The sequence below is a fragment of the Diadema setosum genome, chromosome 16, assembly GCF_964275005.1.
Source record: "Diadema setosum chromosome 16, eeDiaSeto1, whole genome shotgun sequence".
Taxonomy (NCBI): Eukaryota; Metazoa; Echinodermata; class Echinoidea; order Diadematoida; family Diadematidae; genus Diadema; species Diadema setosum.
Window position 1 is genome coordinate 27,265,654 of NC_092700.1, and position 26,850 is coordinate 27,292,503.

A 26,850-nucleotide genomic window follows, 5' to 3' on the forward strand; every position below is an offset into this window, starting at 1 on the left:
CAAATAACTTATTTTCAGAGACATATCTGAAGCATCTGAACTAGATGATTATATTTCTCCCGAACTTTAAAGGAAGGCATTCATTTTCGCTAAAACTTTGTGCATTGTTCTTGCATCATTCAGTTCTGGCTGTGAAAAAATAATAATCACAATAAACATTATTGCAAAGGTAAATCTCAGTCAAATGTCAGAAGGCCTATATTTCACATTAAAGATCTACTGCAATTATCTGTCAATATTCACCAAGCTCGTAGAAAAAAAAACAACAACAACTAATATACCAGAGGCGTTATACCTTTCTGACAATGAAACCTTTATTGAATCCTAAACATATATTGGATTCCGAAAAGAAAAAAATAAGTATTCAATCTCAGTTAGTGTTATCCATTTTTCTGATTATATTTTGCCCCAATTTCTGACAGGTAACCTTTGTTGTTGAGTTTATAGGCATTTTACACCATGGATTATCCCATTTTATATTTGTAAAAACATATATGACTATATCCTTATATGGCATGAGGGGAATGAATTTCCAAACCGAAAACAGTATAAGGTGGTCGGTGGTGTTGAATCTAAATGTCTGAGTGTGAATATTGGTAAACCAAAAGGCGCATTTCTTGGACCTCTTTCGTTTTTATTATTTGTGAATTACATCGTCAATTTTTCAAAGATCGTGCAACTTTCATTATTTCCTGATGATACAGTTGCAGTTTACTTACATAAAATATATGTCTACACTTTATATTATTACAATGAATAATGAACTGGTATGGTTACCGTAGGGACCTGCAAGTCCAACAAAAATGAAAATGACATTTCATCCAAGATGTAGAAAACTATTGTTTCGCATGCAAAAAAAAAAATGATAATCACAATAAATCATATGATGGTCAACGTTCTTTTGAAATAAGTATAAGAAGTATAAGAAGTATAAAATAAACTGATGAGTCAATATTTCTTTCAGGGATTCGAATTCATGTCGAATTCCTTCACTTGAAGTGCCATGTTTCGAACATATATTCTAAATTGTCAAGAACTGTAGGTGTTTTTTTTTTCAAACTCAAATACATTGTCCTTCTAGTAATATGCTTTTATACTGGTAAATATCTATCATGCAATAATTTTGCCCCATCTAAAATACTGTAATCAAATTGTGAGGAATGCATACAGACTAGACATTAACAGGTCATACACGCTCCAGAAACGAGCTTTTCGTGAAGTAAGTAATAATCACTTTACTATTGTGACTTTATCACTATTGTTTTTGTCTACCTTCTATCCTGTTAAACGTAATATTTTGCTGATTTTGTTAAAGCTCCATAACAATGTGTTGCCTGAAGTATTCAAAAATATGTTCCAGACTAATTTCTCATTTCATTCACAATATCACCCGTGAGTGTTATAATCTTAGGAAAACTGCTGACACAGTCAAATTTGAGCTGGCAATGTATTCGTTTCACTGGCGCCATGGAATGGAATATCCAAATGGTGGTCTCCAATCTAGTGCCACACTTTCCAGATTCAAAGTTCTATATAAACAGAGTGTATTTAAACAGATAGCATCGACGAGTAACTAGTACATGTATACGCAACACTCTCCATCTTTTTGCCTAGTTCTAGTTTCTCCTTCCCTATATCCTTCTATAGGCATTTACGATGTATGTGTGAGTTTGCGTGTGTGTGCAAATAGGTTTATGTGCATTTTTAACAAATGTATTATACATAATGGCAATTTGTCTGTAATTTCTGTATGTTTCGGTTACTGTAGTAAATGTAATCTTTATTTCGGTCTAGAATAACGGCTCCAATTATACTTTTTTTAATGTTATTTGCTCCTCTGTCATAATCTAAGTATTACTTTATATTTCCCAAATAAACAAAGAAAGAAATGAGTGAAATGAAAGGAATGTACGAGTCTGGGAGAAAAATAGCAGGTATGAAGTAACTTTCGGTCGGATTCTCGATTTCGATTGGGAGCGTTGGGTCGCGTCGCGTTGACTGGAACCCCACCCTTCGTCCAAAGCCCCCCCCCCCCCCCCCCCCCGGTTTTGCCGAAAGGGTGCGTTGGTACTTTTTCTCATGTAGGCCTAATGTTAAAAGACGAGTTTTGAATTTATATTTAACCTTCAAACAACCATTTCAAATAGGCTATCGTCCGGATCGCTTTACACTCTATTACCACTTGGTCTACAGCCAGTTGGTCTAATAGACTGTTTAATATGAGTTGGTCTAATAACCAGTTGGTCTGGTCATCATTTCGTCCAATTACTGTTTGGTCTAATTGTTATTTGGTTTAATTACTATTTGGTCTACAGTCAATTCGTCTAATAATAGCCATTTGGTCTATTTTTGGTCTAACACCAATTTATTTCATCAAATACCGATTTGGTCTATTATGAGTTGGTCTAATTCCATTTCGTCTAATCATCAAAATAAATGGTATAAAATAAAACCAAATTTGTCCAATATAATTTTGGTGTACACATCATTAATTTTGGTCCATTGCCCAGTTGGTCTAGCCTTAGTCTGTCTATCATCATTTAGTCTACACCCATTTAGTCTAATAACCATTGATCTTATTGTCATTTGGTCTAATAGCCAGCCTCCTGGTCTAATCAGGTACCATTTGGTCCAATCATCGTTTCGTCTATATGACCAACTGGGTTATTATTATTTTTTTTTTGTGGGGGGGGGGGGCTTTTTCTACGACTACGGACTACCCTCTGACCCTTCATTGAGGGAGAAAAAAAAATATGTTCATTCACATGAAATAAGATTAGGGTAAAGTTTAGGGTCCCTCGCCCCTCCCCCATGGTGCCAGGCCAGCACCCCAAGCAGCAGCCTGGACTATAAGCCACTGATTATCCACATGATCCATGCCCTGTAATGTAAAACAGAAACGGATATTAGACCAAATGGATATTGGACCAAATGAACATTGGACGAACTAAATATTAGATCCGGACGATAACCTCTTTGAAATGGTTGTTTGAAGGTTAAATATAAATTCAAAACTCGTCTTTTAATATTACACGAGAAAAGGTAACAACGCATCCTATCGGCAAAACAGGGGGGGGGGGGCTTTGGACGAAGGGTGGGGTTCCAGTCAACGCGACGCGACCCAACGCTCCCAACGCACCCTTTCGGCAAAACCGGGGGGGGGGGGGGCTTTGGACGAAGGGTGGTGTTCCCATTAACGCGACGCGCCACCACCCAACCCACCCTTTCGGCACAAGCCCTTTCGATTCAATAGCAAAATGCGTGGAGAGCGTCCTTTATCTACCGACACACAAGGAGATCGAGCTAGAGGAACGCGAAAACCACTCAATATTTCATTTTTTTTTTTTCCAGGTTGGGTTATGTCTATTCTCTTGTGATAAGTGGGAGTTTCCACAGGAAAGCAAAGTTTGAAAGAATGTAAGCAGCCACGACAGACAAATCAATTGTGCTATTCTATCACATACTATTGCAATTGCCTCAATATGTGGGGTTACCTCTGAGGGAAATCAGTCTGCGTTCTGTACTGAGGCATTGACGGCTTTATGTGTATTGGAGCATAATCGTCTCGTGTTCTCACATACTACCTATCAATGCATACAACAGTGGGACTGCATTCTCATTACAAAGAGTAGAACTTAGACTGTAGACAGTGAGAAATCCGGGCAAACTCCGGGGGAGAACTTTGAATCTTGCATGTCTTATTCAAAGCATGCCTTAACAATAGGTGGGTGCAGTATAACAATAACATTTTTTTTTTTTTTGGAAGTGATCATGCATGAAATACAATGTGGCTTTACAAACTCAAGCAAAACGGAACATGCTATCGAGAGTTAAATGGTGTTCAGTTCCTAGCGAGGAAACTATGTGTATAGACTTACTTGATATTCAAATGGCGTACATTTTACATAATAGTGGGTCAATACGTCAACAAAGTAGTCATAATAGTCTGATTAATTTGTAGGTTCATATTTCTTTTACGAGGATACGAGTCATAACAAAATCACGGGCAAGTGTTTTGTTGTAGAGGAGTGAGATGAAAGTGAGGAGCAGTTGTTAAATAGTTTGTTTAACCCTGTAAAGCCCTGGGTTATTTTGACCCTTCCCAGGTCTAAGGAATGTACCTCCCCCCCCCCCCCCCCCATCATAATTTCTTTATCATTATGATGTATCACTGTCATGTTTGGCGCAGGCTTAGTGCTCAGAGCGAATCAATTAGCATGCAAACTTAAATGTTAATAACTATTCTATGATAGCTGTAGGCATATATTTATGCATGCATACAATGACACAACCTTAGATGATACTTTGTTCAAATTTCCATCGTTTAGCCTCTTTGGTGGACACTGCCCCCAATGTTCGGGGATGGAAAGGAGAAGACATCCGACTGCGATGTGACATTCAGGAGGAACCTTTCGCTGTTTTCTGGATCATGGAGAGTACAAGTATGTCGCAGCAACAGCGGAAGATGACGATGGCTAGGTTCTTCGATGGGAACTTTGAAAGCGTGGAGGAACGGTTCGTCATCGACAAAAACTTCAGCCTAGTCATCGCCGACCTAACGGTAGCCGATGAAGGTCGTTACGACTGCCAGGTGGTGCTTCAGAGTCTCGATAACTTTGAAAATTCCACCGTCTTGACGATTAGCTGTAAGTAATATTTTCTAATTTTTTATCCATTCAGTATCCCACCATTTCTTTAATCACAACATCGTATTCTTTTCACTAAAACTAGTTTACTAGCCAGCATTTATCATGAGGTGTATTAGCAATTATGCTGGTACATATCATGATTATTGTATTATATTATATCATACTATTTCATATCATATCATATCATATCATATCATATCATATCATATCATACATTACATGAATTATATCAAAAGATGCTAATAGCTCTATTAGAAATTGAAAATTTCAAGCATACCGAAGACAAACTGAGTACCTTTGACAATCATGACAAGTGGCATACAATCGGAAGTGTGCCATACATAGTATATGCTTTACATTAATTTTGTTAAAGGCATAATTCACCATTTGCAGATGAAACAAAAACGGCGTATTTGTGCTTCAAAATTGTTCTAAAATGTGAGTTAGGGGTAGAAACAACCACTGCAAAAATTTGAATCCGTATAATCAATGTTAAGTGTTGTTAAATATACAGAAGTGAACAATAGTTGTAATAAAAATGTTTCCAGACTAAACCGTCTACAGTTACAGTTTATTGAGAAAAACACTGATATCTCCTTTTATTTTAGGCTTTATTGCGAAATTTCTTATGGTAGGATGTTTTGTGATACAACAAACCTACACATATGCATCAAATGTGATATCTTGAACATTTTTTAAATCACTCCTCCCAAAGGTAAACTGGACCTTTAACACTAGTCAGGTTTATCATTGTCTGAGCATATTTCAGGCTTTAGTCTCATTACTTTGTAGTAAATAGCAAACTATATCGTAAAAGCCTAGCTGTCTTAATTTCAAGTTCATATTTATTCGTTTTTTTCCACAATATACAAACATAAATCTCACTTTCTTAAGTGACAAAAACAATGCATACAATTGTACAGAGAAGACAACAATAAAAGGAAAAAAACTAACAGTAGCGATACATTGCAATAGTTGCTAAGATAACGAAAGTAAAATAGTTTTCAATATATGCACTGTGTGAAAAAAACGGAGGGACCCACTAAAAAGACAGAGCTTGTAGAGTGCGGGCCCCTTTGGATTAAAAGCCCGATGCAAAAATTGAATTGAAAACAACAGCAAATCGGCACGAAAAGTTCGTCACAAAAAAAAAGTTTGGCAGCCCACTAAGAGACAGACGAACAAACAGTTATACATAAAACAACAACAAACAGAGTAATGAGCATGAAACAGGACTGGGACAGCAACAAGACTACTTGTGGGAGGAAAAACAAGAAACAAACAGACTTGACGACACAAGAGGAAACAAGACTAGCGCGTGATAAAGAGGTAACAGAATAGACAGGAATATTCAACACAGACAACGATCCTCGGAGGTTTGAGGAAGAAAGAGAAGAAGAAAGAGAAGAAGAAAAAAGAATATAGAACAAACCCTTCAACTGCGAAGTATAAGTTAAAGAAAATCTTATAATCAAGGCTTAAGCAATAGTTACAATAATAAAGAGAACGGCAGTGCAGATATTGCGGATGAGTAACAAAGTAAGCCTATAAACTAATCTGTTTCTGGGAGTCGTCATTATAAGATTGTAAAAGAAAAGACTTTAATCTCCTTTTAAATGAGTATATAGATGGAGCAGATTTTAAATCGTGATTCAGGGAATTCCAATAATTTGGTCCAGTATAAATAAGTGTATTCTTTACTAAAATCGTTCGAAGAAGTGGTAAATGAAACTCGTTAGAACGTCGGGTGGGGTAATTATGGAATGATTTATTTTTTTTTTTTTTTTTGGAAACAGAGAACCAAAGATAGGTGGGAGTAAATTGTTATCATGTATATACGTCAATTGACCTAAGTTAAATAAAAATAATTCGTTGATATTTTAATAGCTTATAACAGTCAAATAGTGCATTTGTATGTGAACGTTTAGGAGAATTAGAAATGATACGGAGGGCTTTCTTTTGCAATATTAACACTCTATTCAGCAGTGTCTGATGAATATTGCCCCAAGCTAAAATTCCATAATTAAGGTAGGGGAGTATCAAAGAGGAGTATAACACTAGTAAGGTCTTTTCAGGAATATAAAATTTCAGTCTATCCATAACACCTATATTGCGAGAAATCATTTTGCAGATATGATCAATATGTATTTTCCAAGAAAGTTTATTATCTACAAAAATACCAAGAAATTTAAAATATGACACACTTTCTAAATTACAATCATTTAGAACTATTTCTTAGTTCAAAGAATCAACAGTATTGCTGAAACGCATATATTTTGTTTTTTGAACATTCAAAGATAACTTGTTAGCTCTGACCCTGTTGGTCACTTTTTTCAATTCCGTATTTACTTGTTGAACAAGAACATCGATGTCGTTATGGGCAAGAAAAACACTGGTATCATTAGCAAAGTGTATAAAAGAAAGTAACTCTGAAACAGATGAAAAAATCATTCATGTAAATTATGAATAACAACGGCCCTAAAAGACTTCCCTATGGAACGCCACACTTAACATCTCTTATATTTGAATGATTATCTTTAATTGAAACAAAGTGTTTTCTGTTAGCTAAATGACTCTTGAACCACTCCAAGGCCTTCCCGCGTATTCCATAGTGCGATAACGTATGGAGCAAAATATTATGATCAATAATTGTATCGAAGGCCTTGGAGAAGTCCAAGAATATACTAATTAAATGATAATGGTTGTCGGTTGCATTAACAACTTTATCAATAAAATGAAGAACTGCGTGGATAGTACTGTGTCTCTCTCGAAAACCAAACTGGCAATTTGTGAATATTTTGTGCACATTAAAAAAAAAATGATTCTGGTGTATATTATTTTTTCTAAAACTTTCGACAATGAAAATAATAAAGAGATTTATTGCTTATTATTTATTTATTACGATAATTGCTGACATCCAGATTATTACCTTTCTTAAATATTGGAATTACTTTAGCCAATTTCATTTTATCAGGAAAAATACCATTAGAAATTGACAGATTAAAAATGTGGGCCAAGGGATCTGCAACTGAGGATATGACACCTTTAAGGATACAATTATGTATATCATCATAACCGGAACTTCGTTTGTTTGTTAAAGAGGATACAATGTCGATAATCTCATATCTATTTGTTGGAGTTAAAAAAAAAAATAGAATTTGGGTTATTCTGGCCTAAAAATTCAGTGAAATTCTGTTTTGTAGCCGGAATACCATGAGCAAGCGTTTCACCTATTTTTGAAAAATAAGAATTGAAAATATTTGCAATATCAACAGGGTCATCAATCATTTCATCATCCCACTTTATTTCACCAATTTCTGCTTTTTTATTCGGAATATTCATAGTCTGTTTTAAAACTTTCCAGGTATTCTTAATATCAGACTTGTATCTCAACAGCTGCTGAGAATAATACCTTTTCTTTTCCAAACGTAAAATCCTGGTTAATGTGTTTTTATATGATGTATATTTTTTCTTTGTTCGTTCAGTTTTTTCCATTTTGTATTCATAATACAATTGATTTTTTCTATTTATTGAACGGAGAATTGATTTAGAAATCCATGGTAACCTAGGTGTCTTTTTATAATCCATTTTACTTTTTTGCTTTGGAATAATAACATCCAAAAGAAGATTAAACATTTCCATAAAATCATCAAAAGACTCATTAACATCATCATTTTCATACACTCGTGACCAATCAGCATTATCAAGAGCAACATCAAAACTAGCTAATTTTTCACATTAAATTTTACGTTTGAATAAAGGTGAAGGTTTTGCGTCATTGACTAAAGTTTTCAAAGTAAAGTGGGTCATGATTGGAAAATGGTCGGTCACATCTGAAAGAACTATAAAAGCTTCGGGAAGGGGTAAGATATTACAAAACAAATTATCAATTAAAGTAGCAGAGTGATCCGTGATGCGAGTCGGTTTGGAAATGAGTGGCAGAAAGGATGAAGACAAAAGTGTTTCGAGAAACTCGTTGGGGATATGATCATTTCCAGATTTTAGCAAATCAATATTATAATCACCAAGAAGAAAGCAATCCCTATTTCGAAAAACTGTGTTTTTTAACAGGTCTGAAAGATAAGTAAAAAAATCTAAAATATTTGAATTTGGAGGTCTGTATATTATGCCCAATAACACATTCCTACATCCTGGGATATAAATTTCTACGAAAGGAATGAAAATAATCCTTGAACAACTGGTTAAGCCATTTGCTTGGTAGAGATTCGAATTCGGATACAAAGTAATTATCATTTTGTGCATAATTTCCCACTTTCTCAGCGATGCCATCAAAACATGTCATTGAGGAATGCGTCGGTCAAAATCAGCCAAGTCAAAGCCGATGTACATACCAGACTCCCTCCAACACCACTTCTTTAAATCTCACGTGCGTCGTCAGTGGATTCAAACCTAACATTTCTATACTGTGGACTGACATGACTGAGGAGTCGGGAAAGAGACTGAATTCTGTGGTTTCATACCAAACAATACTACTTGACGAAACATACGAGAGGTTCGAGACAATCACTGTTTCAGCCAAACACCGGACGGAGCAAACTTTTAGGTGCACCGCTACTGGAGAAGCGTTGAATGGAACGTCGACGGCAGAAATTACCACGCTCCCTATACCACAAGGTTTCTCAAAACATTGCCATTTTGTGTTTCTGAACGATCAAAAACAGTAAAACAAAGAGAAACAATACTTTAACGAATGAATGTTTTGATTAAGATTTGTCATCGGGAAGTTTAATTTGATTGGGTATTTTTTTACTTTAACAAATCTTGCCACACATAAGTGCCAATGAATAACCTTAAAACATAATATGCATAAACACAAAACCACGTTAAATTTCGGTACATTAAAGTGTAGAGAAAAAAAAAATTATAAAAATAAACTATTCGCAGTATCTACCTGAAATAGGTGAATAGTCAACATGTGCATACCTGTTGTATAAAAGTAATCATCCATTTTCTTTACATGAAAATTTACTGTCCTCTAAATCTACAAATGTGTGTTTATTTGTGTTTATTCTAAATTTCAGGAAACCATGGTAGTTCGGGTCTTATCATTGGACTAGTCATCGGTGTTCTAGCCCTAGCCATCATAATTCTCCTTGTTGGAAAGTTTCTGCAAAGATATTATCCGGAATACCTTCCGCAAAAAGGTTTCATTTTTTTTTTTCATTTTAATTCATTAATTTTTTGTCTCTCTGCGTAGAGGAAGCGAGTCATACAGGCGTCACTAATCCGTGGTCGTTGTCGTCGTCGTCGGCAACGGCGGTGGCGGCGGCGGGGGCTGCGTCGCCAACTCCTTGGTGTACTCTCCATAACTTTCCATAGCTTTGAGCTATATCTAGTTAACCCACTCCACCGGTGCATCACCTAAAGTACTAGTCAATTTCGAATATTGGTGAAGTCCGCCAAGGTTAAAGTTCAAAAGGTCAATAGTTTTTAACTGATAAGCACTGTACTCCTAGCGTCGGGGTGAGCTCTCCATAACTTTCCACAGCTTTGATCTATGACCACCAATGATATACACAACAGGTACTCTCCAAAGGATAGTACGACAAGGTCAAAGGTCAAAAGGTCAACAAGCGTTTAGCTTCTTCAGATCTTTAGAACAGTTCTCTGTTTGGAAGCTGTGTCAGGTTACCAAACCATACACAAATTGCGATATGCAGGCCCAGGCGAGACATTGCTTGGCGTTTGCCTTTTTTGCTCGTTCATTTGTTTGTTTTCTTTTCTTTTCTTTTCTTTTCTTTTGTTTTGGGTGGTTGCTTACCATATCGATCTGCATTGCAATAAAACCAATGAAAAGAAATGGACTAGGATGACTGTAAAATAGCTCTTCGAACATGTCAAACGGTCGTTATGATACCATATATTGTGCATATTGACCAGTTCTACATATCTTTTTTTTCATAATTTTTTCTTTTGTTCCAAATATATCTTAATGTTAAATGAGTATCAATACATCTACGTAGACCTACATATCTATCACGTTAATTATAAAATTTAGATTGGAATATGATTATTAGTATCGCAATGCTCTTATTGCCCTTGTTGATGTTATATTTCACAGGATGTGGCTGGAATCCCTGTTGGCGGAGACAACACCAACGAAGGCGATTTGATGTCGAAGAACAAACCATGCTGAGTATGAAAAACATTAAATTATTATCATTTAATTGTGTATAGAAATTTGGAGCCATTTTTTTCTCATATCACCCAAAGTGAATTCATATTCTGAACATTACCTATTTTATAAAAATAACGGGATTTTTTTTTTGTGGAGAAGTGTAGTTGTAGAGGTATTTTTTTTTTATGTTTTGTACTGTCACTTTCCATGAATGAGATCGTATGCTCTATCTGTATTAGCATGAAACACAAAGTAAAGAAAAGGAACCAGCCTGGGATTTGACCCGTATTACGTAGGGGAACCCGGAGCAAAGTGGAACAAATAATTTTGTCCAGCCAAAACGGGAATTAAAAGCAGAGAAAACAAGATTTAAGCAAGATTTTTGGTGTATAATGTAACCTTAGTACTACCGCTAACAAATGGCAGTAAAGATTTGTTTTCAAATTATCAGTTTTATCAATTACCGTAAACTTGAAAAAAAAAAGTATGAGAATTCCATTTTGCCTCAGACCATTGGGGCAAAGTGGAATACGAAACGCGGCAAAGCGAAACACATCTCGTAGAGGTTGTCTTCTATGTAAGAACCCATATACCTCATATTAAATTGCTCTACTATGGCCTAATATATTCTTGTATAGTTTTGACTGTCCTGTTTCCTAAAGAACTTCTTACACAGCTTTAAAATCAAAGGGTATGTAGGCCCTGTGTAAATGACTTTTTGTATCTGTGGTTATTTTCCACTAGAGAATCTTAAGCGTTATCTCAAACAGTAATTAAAAAACATAATTTGTAATATATTTCGAGGAATTGTATGCAATTTTTGTGAACTGTTATGTCACGTGACCAACCTCAGAATAGTAATAGATGACGTGTAAGCAGGAAGTCGAGATCAGATTCTGCTAGCGATCCATTCTAGCAACCATAGGAGAGCATAGCTGCAGCAAAGCATGTAAGAGGCTCGCAACTCTGCTGCGTGGCCTCGAGCGTGGAAACATAATTCTTCTAAACTTCAGTTTACCCATAAGCCCATTGATTAGTTAACATGTTTCACCTTGCCCCATCCACTTTGCCCCAACCATGTATGATTTTCCCGACATGCAAATGATATTTGCTAGCCCCGATACCATGATTTATTGAAGCTTACACCTATTCATTGTTACCACGGTTTTCGAGATATTTCAGATGAGCACGATGATTTGTCATATATGTATATGTATGTACATATAATATATACATATATATATATATATGTATATGTATGTACATATAATAATATACATATATATATATATGTATATGTATATATATATATATATATGTGTATATATATATATATATATATATATATATAACATGCAAACATGAATCATAACAACATAACATCATTATGATGTTATGTTGTTATGAATCATGTTTGCAAAGACTTACCATTGTACTAGTATACACTACACTGACAAAGGCGTCTTAACACCTGAAAGGATTCCATTGAAAGAAGTTAACCTGAAATGCAATGGGACAATGAATTTGATTTAAAATGTAGTCCTGCCCTATGGGATATTTACTTCTAGGGTCTGAGAGAAATTGGAAAAATTGCACTGTAACATCTAGACTTGACAATGAAATGAAGAGTTTGTTTGCAAAAATCGATAAGTCCATTTTGAAGATTTTGAAGTACGTTCTCTGTCATAAAGTACAAAATAATACCTTTAAATGATATATTGGTCACTACATATAAAGGTGCATTTGGGGTCTTACGATGTTTTTTTTTTGTTGTTGTTGTTTTGTTTTTGTCGCAAGGAGGCTCTGCTAGCACTAAAATGAGCACATGAACCCTCCATTTTATTATATATATATATATATATATATATATATATATATATATATTTGTATGTAATATTTTCTCTTTTATCTTTGTTTTAATCCTCTGCCAAGAACCATCATTCAGCTCACTGTCGCTTACAGAGAAACAAGTACAGCAATGCAAAGAAGAGCTGAAAGCGTACTACCGTATGTCACGACGCAAGGTCACGGTGGATCCACTCAACTTTATGGAACGTGTTAAATTAGATGAAATCTATACCAATTTGAGTCTGATAAACAAAAGCAGCATGCGTAGCACACCATTAACATACGACGATCTTTTGTCCAGCGATGAGAATGGAAATCTTTCCAAGCGCCTTCTGGTCCAGGGTGAAGGGGGTGCCGGCAAAACAACACTTTGCGCTAAGATTGCCTGGGACTGGTGTCAGGGTAGGATTCTCCAGGATCTGGATATGGTGCTGGTAATTCCTCTCCGAAATGTCACAGACGTCAAAAGCATTGGTGACGTTGTAAAGGAGTATCTCTCTGATTCAAATACAGTGATGACGAACCAGATAGACGATTACATTTCAATAAATCTGAATAAGATTCTTCTTATATTTGATGGGTTTGACGAGTTCAACGGGAAATTAAATGAAAAGAACAGTAGTGAGATCATCCGGATTCTGGGATGCGAGCAATACAAATCATGCAAAGTGATAGTCACCACACGACCATGGAGAACCAATGAATTCAGAATGGAAAAGAGTCTTGACGATGCTTACACTTTTATTACCGTTGACGGTTTTAACAAGGAGAATCTATCAACTTATATAAGAAGGTACTTTCGGATAAGAGAAAAGGACGCTCTTGCAGAAAGCTTGATTAGTTTTATGGAGGAAAACGATGTTATCCGGTCGAACATGGCCCCGTTCCCCATTTACTGTGCAATGCTTTGTCTCATGTGGAATGACCTCAGTGAAGAGAGACGAAAAGAAATGCAAAAACTGAAGACTTTCTCCAGAATATTTGGAGAAATGATCAGTTTTCTAAAAGAACATTACGCATCGAAAATATGCGAAAATTCAAATATTTCTAATGTTGTTGCCCATGTGAAAGAAGCTGACAGGGCAATACAAGACATAAGTGAGATAGCGCTAAACGGTTTATTTCATAGAAATCTTTCATTCCCTGAAGAACAATTCAATGAGTGTCGGGTTGCCATGGAAACGTGCTGCAAAGTCGGAGTTTTGACAATTGAGCGGGATGTAATCAGTAGGGAGCGTCGGCGCGATGTCAGCGTTCCACCCTTGGTAGTGTCAACGGTTTTGTTTCCTCACAAACTGTTCCAAGAATATGTTGCAGGATTATATATCGCAGATGTATACGCCAATGATACCGCCGAGTACGACCGGCTGAAAAACAAACTTCTTCCTCGTTTCGAAGAGTTCCGCTACCTTTTCTACTTCTCCTCAGCTTCAGGGAATGAGCTTGGTCTTGATATTATCAAAGAGATGATAAACTGTGCTCCGAATTGTTCCTTACCCGGTTCCTTACTTTCGAAAGCGCATGAAATACGTGATTTCTGCGTCGATGTTGCGTTTGAATGTCACACTGAGGAGGCCATCATAACAGTGGGAAAACGATGGGAAGAATACAAATTGTCATCAATGACGTCAGAACATATGAGGGCAGGGGTTGTGTTTATGATGTACTGCAACCAAGTGGTGAGTGATACAGCTTTGATGTCGATTTTTTTTTTTTTTTTGTCCAGACACAGAAATATTTTGTTTTCGTGTAGAATATCTTGTAGTGAATTGACGCCTCAATTTGACGCCTCAAGTTCCTTCGTCATACTTTTATTAATTTTACAGTCGTTTTAAAGCCTCACCAAACTCTGGAAAATTTTTGAGATGCGAAATGTGTAAAAGTTTGACAGACTATAACAAATTATTTTAATATGGTCTGAATTTATTCATCCCTTCAAAACCTTTATCAGTGAAATGTGATATGAATTAAATGCGTTAAATCTATTAATTTGCTTTTGTTTTATCAGCTGCAAAGCAACTGCATGTACACTTTGCAACCGTCACTGTCACGAAGTAGATTATTACGTCACTACAATCAAATAATATTCGTTCCCATTAGCTATCGTTATGTTTAAATGGTGTGAACTGTGGGAGAACTATGTCACGTGACTTGGCGGAGGGTATGAGTTCCAGCAGCGTGCTTCGCAAGGTATCGATAATGTTCTCACGATTTCACCCTGACTTCTACAAGATCCTTGGTGAAAAGACTTCGAATTGTCAGGTAATTCCTTCCATACATAGAATACAAACTGGAGAATAATTGTTCTTTCTCTCAAGCCAAATTGTTGCACATATATGTGTGTTTGTGATAAGTAATGAATTCATGTAGCTGTTTCAAGCCATCTTCGCGGATCTTTACATTAACGTAGTAATTGGTATTATAATATATTTGATGGCAAACACGGATTATTTTCACATTCTGATTGATTGACTGATTGAGACCAATTTACGCCATTTATTTGGTAAGATTAATTACAAAAACATTGTGGCTTTTACAATGACATCCAGGCAACCTTGAAATCATCTTGTTCTTGTATTAGGATGCCTACACATGAAGATACTATAGACTTTACGATGGCAACATAATATTACAAATAATTATGTATGAAGTCAAGCAGATAAGCAAGACACCATCACATTGATGCGTACATATACACTCATACACACACACAAATGCAGTATAAATAAGGATAGAAGACATGATAGATAAAAAAGAGCATTGTCAACTCAGTCATGACTATGTGTTCAATAAAAGAACACTTCAATTTAAGCACTTTGATAAATCTAGTTAGAATTGGTGTACATTAAAAGTGGTATACTTATTGAATTCAATTAATAGAGAGGGATCGTATGGTGAAAGAAATGTCAGAACAGTCAAAATGCGTTTGATTTAATCCTCTAGTTTGGTTGGTTTGGTTGATTGTTACAGATTCAATATCTCAAGTTAACTCTCAGAAGCTTGGACGATGATTCTCAGCATCAATTCCCGGTGGGAGGAAACTTGGCCAAGTGGGTGTGTACTATGCCAAGTCTTTCGAGCTTCACTGTGGATTGCTATTACTTGCCCGATGATTTCTTCTCAACAGCGGCCGACCTGGCGGGGTCCTCTCAGGTAAGTGACCTCTCATTAAGCATAATTCTATTCTGATAATGAAAAATACCATTACGATGACTAATGATTCTGCTTTCTGCGATGAGCATTGTCTGGAAAGAGATTTTTTCTTGTGAAATATCGCCTTACATATCCACCTCGATGCTTTACGAGCACTGAGTGCACGTAAAAGTATATTATTGAATTAATGTGTATGATATAGTATATGTCATAAATAATGAGTAAAAACACAACTTCCAGAAGTTACAAAAAGCAACAGTAACAATTTCGAGTGAAAATTTAAGTAACAATTTCGAATTCTTTTGCCAACTTCATAAATCTAGTCGACTGATGTAACATCACTCTCAAATCTCAAACAGCTACCGCGAGTTGATGATTATATCTTTTCCCTTCTTTTTCTGTCATACCATTGAAACATAACACTTAACGGTATCATATATACTAAGTGTATAAAGCCGAAGCCGCTGCTCAGACAGTCATTTGGTTAAAATGAATTTTGAATTTTACTTGTACTTTAACAGTGCGCTCATAATACGTTCATGTGATTGAATAGCAATGATTCAATTTACTGTCCAACAGATTTGGTCTGTATACTGATAGGAAAAAAGAAGCGTCTTCCTCTACTTTTCTCCCCATATCTGTTCTAATATTTGGCAATTTGAAAAAAAAAATGCAAAACGTCATATGCTTTCTTTCGTAGTCATTGACTATCTATATCTGACACGAAATAGTTTGTACTCCGTTACGACTGAAACTTAACACCTGTCTTTTTTACCTCACAATTCCATGAAAATGATAACATTATTTTAACTCATAATTATGGAATGAGAAAAGACGTAAATTTCAATGTCGTGTATATTTTGATTGCTAAGAGAATCTTTTTCCAAGGGTGGGGGAGGGAGGGGGTGGCTGAGGGTAATATCTGGAGAAAACTGTCTATAAAAGACATGTATGTAAGCAATTTCTTACTGATTATGTGGTTTTCTGTGTGCTTTCAGTACGCACACGACACAGCGATTGATCTTCATTTTTATTTATATTTTGTTTTGTGCTCAGCAGTGCTTGCATTTTGCCTTGATATACATTCCCTGTACGCAACACCAAAATCCGTCTTACCTGGGCGTATGAACAATTTGATTTTTCACAATAATGCCAAGTGCATACTTGAACGTACGTATTATCACGTGTATGTTAAGATTTAAACAGAGAACTGTATTGTCATATTCACTATGTAAAGTTACAGTATTCTGTATACCTGTCTACATTGCTCTATTTACGCCCACACTGTGCTGTCTCTACTAGCGAAATTCACAGAAATTTACCAAACAGTGTTAATGAACTTCCTATTGCGTATGTAAAAATGTGTTATGCCGGTGCTCTCGACCGCCACTAATCAGCTCTTAGCAATCTGTCATCCTTACATGTGCAAAAATGTATTATCCCGGTGTTTCTGACAGCTCAAATCAATTTACTACTTGTTCTCGGCTATTTGTTATTGTGTATGCAAAGATGTATTACCACGGTGCTTCCGACTTCTCTCAGAAATTTCTAATCAATCTTTATGCAAAAATGTGTCATCCCGGTGTTTCTGACTCCTCTATGTGATTTGTCTCCTACCCTCAGCAAACTGTTGTCATTGTGGATGCACAAATGTGCCTCTACGGTGTTTTCGACCACCCCTAATAATTTGTTGTTTGTTTGCCCTGACACTCACCTCTTTGAACTGTTCAGTGCAATTTTGCCCTCGCATAGAATAGCAACAACCTCATTTCCTACTCGCTATACTCACGCAGTTATCCTTGAATTTTTGACATACACATGTACCTTGTTTTGCGTATGGCCATGGACATTCTTTACCCGTTTATCATCAGGGTGAATGCTCTCTCACTTGTCTTCCTTTATAACCAAACAACAGATGTGTTCTTATTAAGCAGGTAACTATTTTCTGCCGCGACCTTTATATTCACCTGTTTTGTATCATTCACAATGATAAATCCAATTATGACTGCAAAGTCGAACGCCGCTGCTGTCACGGTTGGCATCTCTTACCCTCAGTCATTTGCTGATATGACATCAGAAATTCCAGCAGACAGCGAAGAGGGTGAAGATTCTGACATCGTAACCTTTTTGAATATGCAAACTCCCGAATTAAGACTAGATTTAGACTGTAACGATGCCGCAGTCCAAAATGTATTCACTCACTATCACAGAGGAGGAGCCTCTTTCACTCACATATACCGACGTAAATTAATTCTTTAGTTCACATTTTGATATCAGAAGCTGAAATAAAAACTTTGATAAAATTCTCTCTTTTGTGAGCACATTAAAATCCAAAGATGATATTATCGGGTTCAGTGAAAGGAGACACCACCCTCTTCGCTGCGTACAATATGCAGTTTTAGACTCATAACAAATATAATAATAGAAGATTGAAAAAAGGAGGGGGAGTCAGATTTTATTTGTCACAGATTAAGACTGTTTTCTTGGAGAAATACAGCGTGATGTCAGAGACTTTTGAGAGTGTACTTTATTGAGGTCAAAACTTCAAATAAAGGTAATATTATAATTGGGGAGATTTATCGACCACCAATCTCAAACCCTGCTTAATTTTTACAGTTATTCTGCGGCCTTATCTCGAGCAGTTATTATGATAGTTTAGACAAGTTTTCTCATGGGTGATTTTGACCTCCAATCTCCTAACAGTATTAATACCTCGCGCAGATTTTCTTAACCTCATGTTGTCAAAATCATTTTTCCCCTTACAAGAAAACCGACTCGAATACCTGATGACGTACCTACTCTTATTGATAACATTTTTGTAAATGACTCATATTCTGACATCACATCTGGCATAATAGTTCTTCATATCATTCAATGATTATTTTGCAAGTCTTGGTCCATATCTTGCCAGTAAAAATTCAAAATCACCAACTGAATATTGTAGATATTTAGGTAATAGGAATCCTCAATCAATATCTTTTGAACCTATTGTTGAAGAAGAAATTGTAGATATGATCAAGAATTTGAACGGGAAAAAAGTTCAGGATATGATGGAATTACGTCCCCTTATATACATTTTTAAACAATCTGTATCTAATAGTAAAGTCCCTAATAAGATGAAAGTCGCAAAAATTGTCCCTTTCTTTGAGAAGGGACAGAAAGATTTGGTGAATAATTACCGACCAATTTCTTTATTGACTTAAATCTCTAAAATCCTTGAAAGGTTACATTATACGCGATTGATAAGATTTATCACAAATCATAACATTTCATCAGATTCTCATCTAGTTTCAGAAAACATCACAAGACAACCCATGTTTTACTTACTTTTATAGACAAAGTAGCCCATGCTATAGGTAATTTTGAACATAAGATTTTTCTTGACTTTTCTAAAGCTTTCGAAAAAGTACATGGAATGTATTAAAAAAAGCAATGAATATTTCAAATGAAAAGTTCAGTATAATAACAATAAGATTTAATGATGAAATTATTGATAATCATGTTGATAAAGCAAATGTTTTCAACGCATATTTTACAACAATTGGAGAAAACATTTGCTCAAGAAATTCCCGATGCTAATAAACATTTCTCGGATTTTTTAAAACAATATGATATGAATTCATTTTTTTTTTACTCCTACCACGAGGTATGAGGTTACTGATATTGTATCTGGTTTGAAAAACAAAAAAAGTTCAGGTTATGATGACATAAGCAATATGATTTTGAAAAAGCGTTATATCTTCTGTTGCGGATCCTTTGGCACATATCTTAAATTTGTCAATGTTAACGGGTGTGTTTCCGGAGCAAATGAAAATAGCTAAAGTTATTCCCATTATAAAGAACGGAGATAAGTTGGGTGTTAGCAATTATAGGCCTATTTCTTTATCATCTTGTTTGTCCAAGATTTTAGAGAAAATTATATATAAGAAAACGATGAATTTTCTGAAAATGTATGATGTTTTTACAAATTCGCAGTTTGGATTCCGAGAAAAGCATAGCACCTGTCACGCTTTGCTGAATTTATTTGATAAAGTAGCACATGCTTTAGACAATCACTCTCATTTGACTGGTATCTTCCTGGACTTCTCCAAGGCCTTCGACACTATAAACCATGATATCTTACTCTACAAGTTGTCTCATTATGGTATACGTGGGAAGGCCTTGGAGTGGTTCAGGAGTTATCTAACTGACCGCAAACAATATGTATTTTTGAACAATCATAATTCTGATATGGGAGAAGTTAAGTGCGTCGTGCCACAAGGTAGTTTATTGGGCCCGCTGTTGTCTATTGTTTACATTAATGACTTTTGTGCTTCGTCCGATGTGTTATCGTTCATACTTTTTGCCGACGATTCAAATGTTTTTACTCACATGAAGACCCAAATACTCTTGTGCAGACAGTTAATTCCGAATTACAAAATTGATGTGAGTCGATAAGAGCAAATAAGTTTTCTTTGAATATCCAAAAAACAAAATAATATGCTTTTTAGTAACACTTTAGATAATTTGAATATGGACATTTGTTTTGGTGATGCTGTCTTAGAAAGTGTTTCCCATATAAAGTTTCTCGGTATTACAGTTGATAACAAACTTTCTTGGAAATTTCATATTGATAATGTCTGCAAGAAAATTTCACGTAACATTGGTGTTATTAATAGCCTAAAACTGTCTATCCCTCAATATTCTCTGTTTACATTGTATTCATCTTTGATATTGCCCTATTTAAATTATGGAATTTTGGTATGGGGAAACACGCATCAATTATTATTGGATAGGGTTCCACTGTTATTTATTTATATATTTATTTTATTAAGTTTTCTTTTAGCAGGGTAGCCCTTTCAGCTCACTCGGAACTGCTCTGCCAAGGGGCCCTGCATCACGGACAAAATACAATTTGAGTAAAAAACACAGTTACAAACACGGTAACAAAGAGTGAACATAAAACACAAGATATAAGTTCATATAGAGCGTACACGAGAAAAGGATTGTACAAAAGCCAATGAAAAAAAAAAATGGAACAAAACAAAATACAATCAAATCCGGGAGAGATAGATAGAAAATAATGGTTTATAAAAAAAAAAAAAGTCCGCACTTACACACACACATCAACACGCACACACACACACACACACACACACTTTCACCTCCATACCAGTACACCCACCCAAACCCCTACACGCACACATACATGCACGCACATGCATACACACACCCACACATACCTACACACAACCACATCCATGCTGCCATGCGCACAAAATGTCTAAAGTCTATCAATATTAAGCTAAGCATTTTACATTGCCGTTTGAAAGAGTTAACAGAGGTGGCATTTCGGATAAAATCGGGTAAATTATTCCAAGCTTTAGATCCACGATAATGAAAAGATTTTTTGTAATATTCAGTTTTGAGAAGTTTAATATTGAGAGGACAGCTAATTGCATATCTAGTTTGGAAAAAAAGTATTTCGTTTCGTTATCAAAGATTGCAAATACGTTGGGGTCAAAAAATCTGCGTTACTAATCGAGCGAATCTGTTCTGTAGCTTCTGTAACCTCGTTATGTAACAACTGGCTGCACTTCAGTAATCGAGGTGAGGTAAAATCATGCTATAGTATAACGTCTTAAGTATATCACCCGGTAAATAACTCCTTGTCCTTGAGAGGTAACAGATCGTCCTAGAAATTTTCTGCACTGTGTAGTCAACGTGTTTGGCCCAATTCAAATGACTGTCTATTATCACCCCAAGGTATACTTAAAATCATGCACTTGTTCATGGGTTCGTTTCCATGCTTCACTGAAAGTGAAATGCCCTTGTTTTCCGTTTGGAACCTACTAGCATAACTTTTGTTTTCTTTGTATTCAATGAAAGAGCATTTTTATCCAACCGCTTACAGACTTTTCTCATTTCCGTTTGAAGCAGCTCTGAGATAACATTGCCATTCTTCGAGCGGACAAACACGGCTGTGTCGTCGGCATACAAACAAACTTTTGTATTACAATCAAAAGGCAATTGACACATGTCGTTGATGAAAACGGAAAACAACATCGGGCCCAGGAGTGACCCCTGTGGTACACCTGTTTGAACAGACTTAAAATCCGACATTACCCCATTGACAGATACGCACTGTTCCCTCCCGGTAAAGTAACTGGTGAACCATGAGAGCGCACTCTCAGTAAAACCAAACCATACTTTGACGGTTTATCAAGCAAAATACTATGACTCACTGAGTCAAAAGCACGTTTAAGGTCAAGGAAAACTGCACCGGTCAGATACCCCTCATCAATATTTCTCAGAAAATAATCATTCAGATCAATTAGCGCAGTGTGTGTGTTACAAAAGAAGGCTCTTCGCATTTTTTGTAATACCGTTCCATATTCTCATACAGATCCTTTGTTTTTTGATAATAAGATTCTGAAAATCAAAGATTTGCTTTTACTTCAATTAGGGCAATTTATGTATACTTATAATAATAATTGCCTCCCGTTTATTTTCAGCTCCATGTTTATGCGTAACAGGACATACCATAGATACCCAACTAGACAGTCAAATGAATTCAATTTACCTCTGTTAAAGGGATGATACAGCATTGGTGGAGATGAGAATTAGGCTTTAAACTTTTTGCGAGTTACCAAGAAAACACATGATATAGTACAGAGCATACCATTTTAAGAGGAATTCAAAGTTTTCTTGATGAAAATCGGGTTTGGAATGACTGAAACATCAAAAAAAAAAACCAAAGTAAAACAAGGCGACCGTAATAAAGTGTGGCTCCCACACTTAATTAGGATCGCTCTCTTTTTGATATTTCGGCCATTTCAAAACCAATTTACATCAAATAAACGTTGAATTCCTCATAGAATTGCATGCTCGTTCATATTTATAAGAGGTTTCTCATTATCTCACCAAAAATGTTAGAAACCTGAAATTAGGTCTCATCCAAAACTATACGATCCCTTCAAGAACCTTGCTAGCTCAGCAGACTTTTATTTATGTACGTCCAAGATTCTGGAACTCCCTTCCTATGGATATAAAAAATGCACCTTAACTGAATACTTTTAAAAAGAGATTGAAAATGTTTCTTTTGAAGTTTTGTAATGTAATCGAATGAATTTAATTTTGCAACATATTTCGTGAGCACGACATTATCTTCTTTTTGTTTTCATTTATAGGCTGCGTTCTCTTGAGGCATCAATCATTTTCACTGCCTGCTAGTATTCTATACGTTAGAATCTCTTCCGCTGGAAAGCAGCTCGACAATGTATCACTTTCGAAGACGCTTGGCTAATTGTCTCTGTGGGCTTTACTTGGTGTATGCACCAAATTGTTTTAGGCTTATCTCTCTCTCTCTCTCTCTCTCGCTCTTCCTCTTTTTTCCTGTTTTTTTTTTTTTTTTGTTCCCTTTTTTCACACTTTTGCTTTCTTTTTTTCTCTATTCCCCAGTTTCCGCACTCTTTGTAGTTGTAAGTTTGACCCCGTTTACAGTGCAATTTTGTCCGTTTACACTGCTGGGCTCGGCCGTGCTTTTAATTCAAACCTTTCAATATTTTGTCGTTGTGGCGCTCTGCTTGTAAACAAACGCAATTTGGTATAGCCTGGTTTTCAGACCCTTTGCCAACTTGATTCCGTGGCGACGAAGTCGCCGTTCGGGCAAAGGCCTTTGCCGAAGGAAAAATCCTTTGCAGGACAAAACCACCTTAAACTATACTAGTTTTCCACGTTGAGGGGGTTAATATCGTGAATAGCGAAATAGTACGGGCAGAGGGTCTGGAAGCCAGACTAAAATTGGCCGCGCATTTGGCCCAGTTTGCGTTTACACCAAGACCCCGTTTACAGTGTTTACAGCCCGGCCTCTTCTTGGTGTAAACGCAAACTGGGCCAAATGCGCGGCCAAGTTTAGTCTGGCTTCCAGACCCTCTGCCCGTACGCGTTTTTTTTAAGACGGCACAGATTGGGGTATGGCGCGTGTTAAACCTATGGGAAAAACGTTGGGTTAGGGTTTTTGGTTATGGTTATGGTTAGGGTTAGGGTTAGGATTGGGGTTAGGGTTAGGGTTAGGGTTAGGGTTCGATGGTTAGGGTTAGGATTAGGGTTAGGTTTAGTGATAGGGTCCCCGATAGATTTTTAGTTTCCCCAATCTGTGCCGTCTAAAAAAAAAACACGCTGCCCGTACTATTTCGCTATTCACGATATTAGCCCCCTCAACGTGGAAAACTAGTGTAGTTTAAAGTGGTTTTGTCCTGCAAAGAATTTTTCCTTCGGCAAAGCCCTTTGCCCAAATGGCGACTTCGTCGCCACGGAATCCAGTTGGCAAAGGGTCTGAAAACCAGACAACACCAAATTGCATTTGTTTACAAGCAGAGCGCCACTACGACAAAATATTGAAGGGTTTGAATTAAAAGCGCGGCCGAGCCCAGCAGTGTAAACGGACAAAATTGCGAGGCTCGGCCGCGCAATTGAGGCCGAGCCCAGCCCCGCACTGTAAACGGGGTCCAAGAAGAGGCCGGGCTCGGCCGCGGCTCGGCCGCGGCCGAGCCTCGCACTGTAAACGGGGTCTTTTTCACCCCCCCCCCCCCCCCCCCTTTTCCCCCCTTTCCCCCACAGGTACCCACATGATACAGGCATGGTCTTTTGAGTGGGTACCTCCAATTATTATTTTTTTTCTCAGAGTGTATATAGAGTGTATGTATCTTTATTATACTGATCATGTAGACATGAACATGTTGATAATCCTGTCTGGTTATGTATATTTTCATAGACTCGCATGTCAAATTCATAATATTGTTTCTTGTACATGCTGTTGAAAAAAGAAAGTGAAAATAAAGTTTGAATTTGAATTAAATTTGAATTTGATACGATAGATCATAAAATTTTATTTTATAAACTGTATCATTATGTAATACGCGGGACCCCTTTAGAATGGTTTAAGAGTTATTTAGAAGATAGAAAGCAATTTGTCAATATTAATGGCCATGATTCGCAGTTAAAACCAATTTCATGTGGAGTCCCAAAGGGCTCCCTCTTAGGGCCACTTTTATCTATCTTATATACATAGACAATCTTCAAAAATCATCGCAAATTTTATCATTCATTTGTTTTGCCGATGACACAAGTTAGTTAGTTTGTTTGTTTGTTTGTTTGTTTGTTTGTTTGTTTACATAGAGACTCTAATACATTAATTGATATGTTGAATACTGAGCTCCGGTCTGTGCAATCCTGGATTTATGCGAACAAATTATCCCTGGATATATATTTTAAAAAAAAACTCATTATATGGCATTCAGTAATTCTTTGAATGCTGTCCCACATGATATCAAAATAAATGATATATGTTTAACGCAGGTTAATAACACAAAGTTTTTAGGACTTTGGATTGACCGAGAATTTTTTGGAAAACTCATACTAATTTTGTAAGTGAAATTTTGTCCAGAAACATCGGAATTTTAACTAAGCTTAAATATTTTTCCCTATTCATACTTTGCAGAGCATAGTATTCTTCTTTAATATCTCCACACTTTACTTATGTAATTTGGCGCAGGGAACTGCAATAAATTCATTATTAGATTCCCCTCTTTGTATTCAAAAGCTTGCAGTAAGAATCATAAACAACGCCGGATATTTTGGTCATACCAACTGCTTTTTTTTTCTTTTGGAAGTTTTATCAGTTTTGATACATTTGTAAAATTTCAAAAACAATAATCAGACATATAAATCAAAGTAACAATCACTGACAAAAATAAACAACAGTCATGAAGATGACCAGATGTAAACAAAACGTAGCATTGGTCTACTGGTGGTTACATAAAGACACTTCAAATGTCCTATTTTTTCGAACACATTTTCAATTGGGGACCATTTCCTGTCCAACTGCTTTTTTCACAAAACACAGAATACTGAAAATGCCAAACCTATATTATTATAATCTCGGAATCTTCTTGTATCAACTAACAAGTAATGAATTACCATCTGTTTTTATCCACATGTTCAAAAGAAATCTTTTCATTCACTGTTATCCCACTCGCCAGAGTAACGCCTATCATCTTCCCCGTACTCGCACTTTTATTTGCAAAACAAAACAAAACAAAACAAAGCAAAACAAAACCAACAACAATTATGTTACTGGGCTCAGATGTTGGTATGACCTCTCTCAAGATATTACTCCTTCCTTATCCCTATACACCTTAAAACGCAAATTAAAACAGCTGTTACTTATTGGATACACCCTACATGGCTTTTAGCAACTTTTTTTTTTAAACTCCCAGTCTTTTAATCGTTGTCCGTAGCACCTAGTTATTAATTTCAGTGGTACCGTTATAACATATAACATTGTTTTTTTCAAACACGGCGAGATCTGTACAGTCGGGTTTGAGCGATATTTATGCCGTTCATCAGTTAATTCTTTATACTGATTTTTGTACTGGTATAATTTTAGGTGGTCAGGATAAACATATCCGTTCTCCGTGTAATTCCATGCCTATGAATTTGGGAACCTAAAATTTTACAAGCATTATAGCTTTTATGTAGGCCCCATCATACTTCTGATATTTACTTGTGACATCCTCAGATGATATGACCATATACATTTGTGTTGAGCATATTTTTCTCCTTTCTTCTTGAATCAAAAGATATGGATATATATATAATTTGTATTCTTATTCTACTGTCAATCATTTTGTAATTTCATTATTGAGAAAGTGTAAATATGAACTTTGAAAAGCCCTCACAAGTGAGAGGTCTAAACCAGTGGCGGATCCCGTTGGGAGCGCACGGGTTGCGCGCCCGTTTATTTTTTATTTTTTGTTAAAACAAAAGAAAAAAAAAGAAAAGGAGGGGGCGCGTGCGCACCCTTATACTTTTGTCGAGGCGTCCCCCCCCCCCCCTTTACGGAATTCCAGGATCCTGTAAACACTCGTTTCTTTGCAATTAAGTGATAAACGTTCAACTTTCAAAGTGTAAATTTTGAATTTACTTTTACTGACAAACCATGGGTCTATCGGTTATTATCTCGGTGGCATGGACAATGGCAACATTTATTACTCAAAGCAATTGCGGTAATGCTAGGGT

At 36.2% G+C, this 26,850-nt stretch overlaps 1 protein-coding gene across 1 annotated transcript in view; it reads left to right on the top strand.

Moving 5' to 3' along the window:
* Window positions 1–26,850, top strand: part of LOC140239771 (uncharacterized) — a 39,557-nt gene that overhangs the window by 905 nt on the left and 11,802 nt on the right. Inside the window, exons 2-8 of the mRNA XM_072319592.1 lie at window positions 4,329–4,646; window positions 8,931–9,284; window positions 9,692–9,814; window positions 12,721–14,112; window positions 14,155–14,315; window positions 14,737–14,898; window positions 15,607–15,789. Of these exons, the coding sequence (XP_072175693.1) occupies window positions 4,329–4,646; window positions 8,931–9,284; window positions 9,692–9,814; window positions 12,721–14,112; window positions 14,155–14,315; window positions 14,737–14,898; window positions 15,607–15,789 (2,693 nt within the window). The remainder of the gene's footprint in view (window positions 1–4,328; window positions 4,647–8,930; window positions 9,285–9,691; window positions 9,815–12,720; window positions 14,113–14,154; window positions 14,316–14,736; window positions 14,899–15,606; window positions 15,790–26,850) is intronic.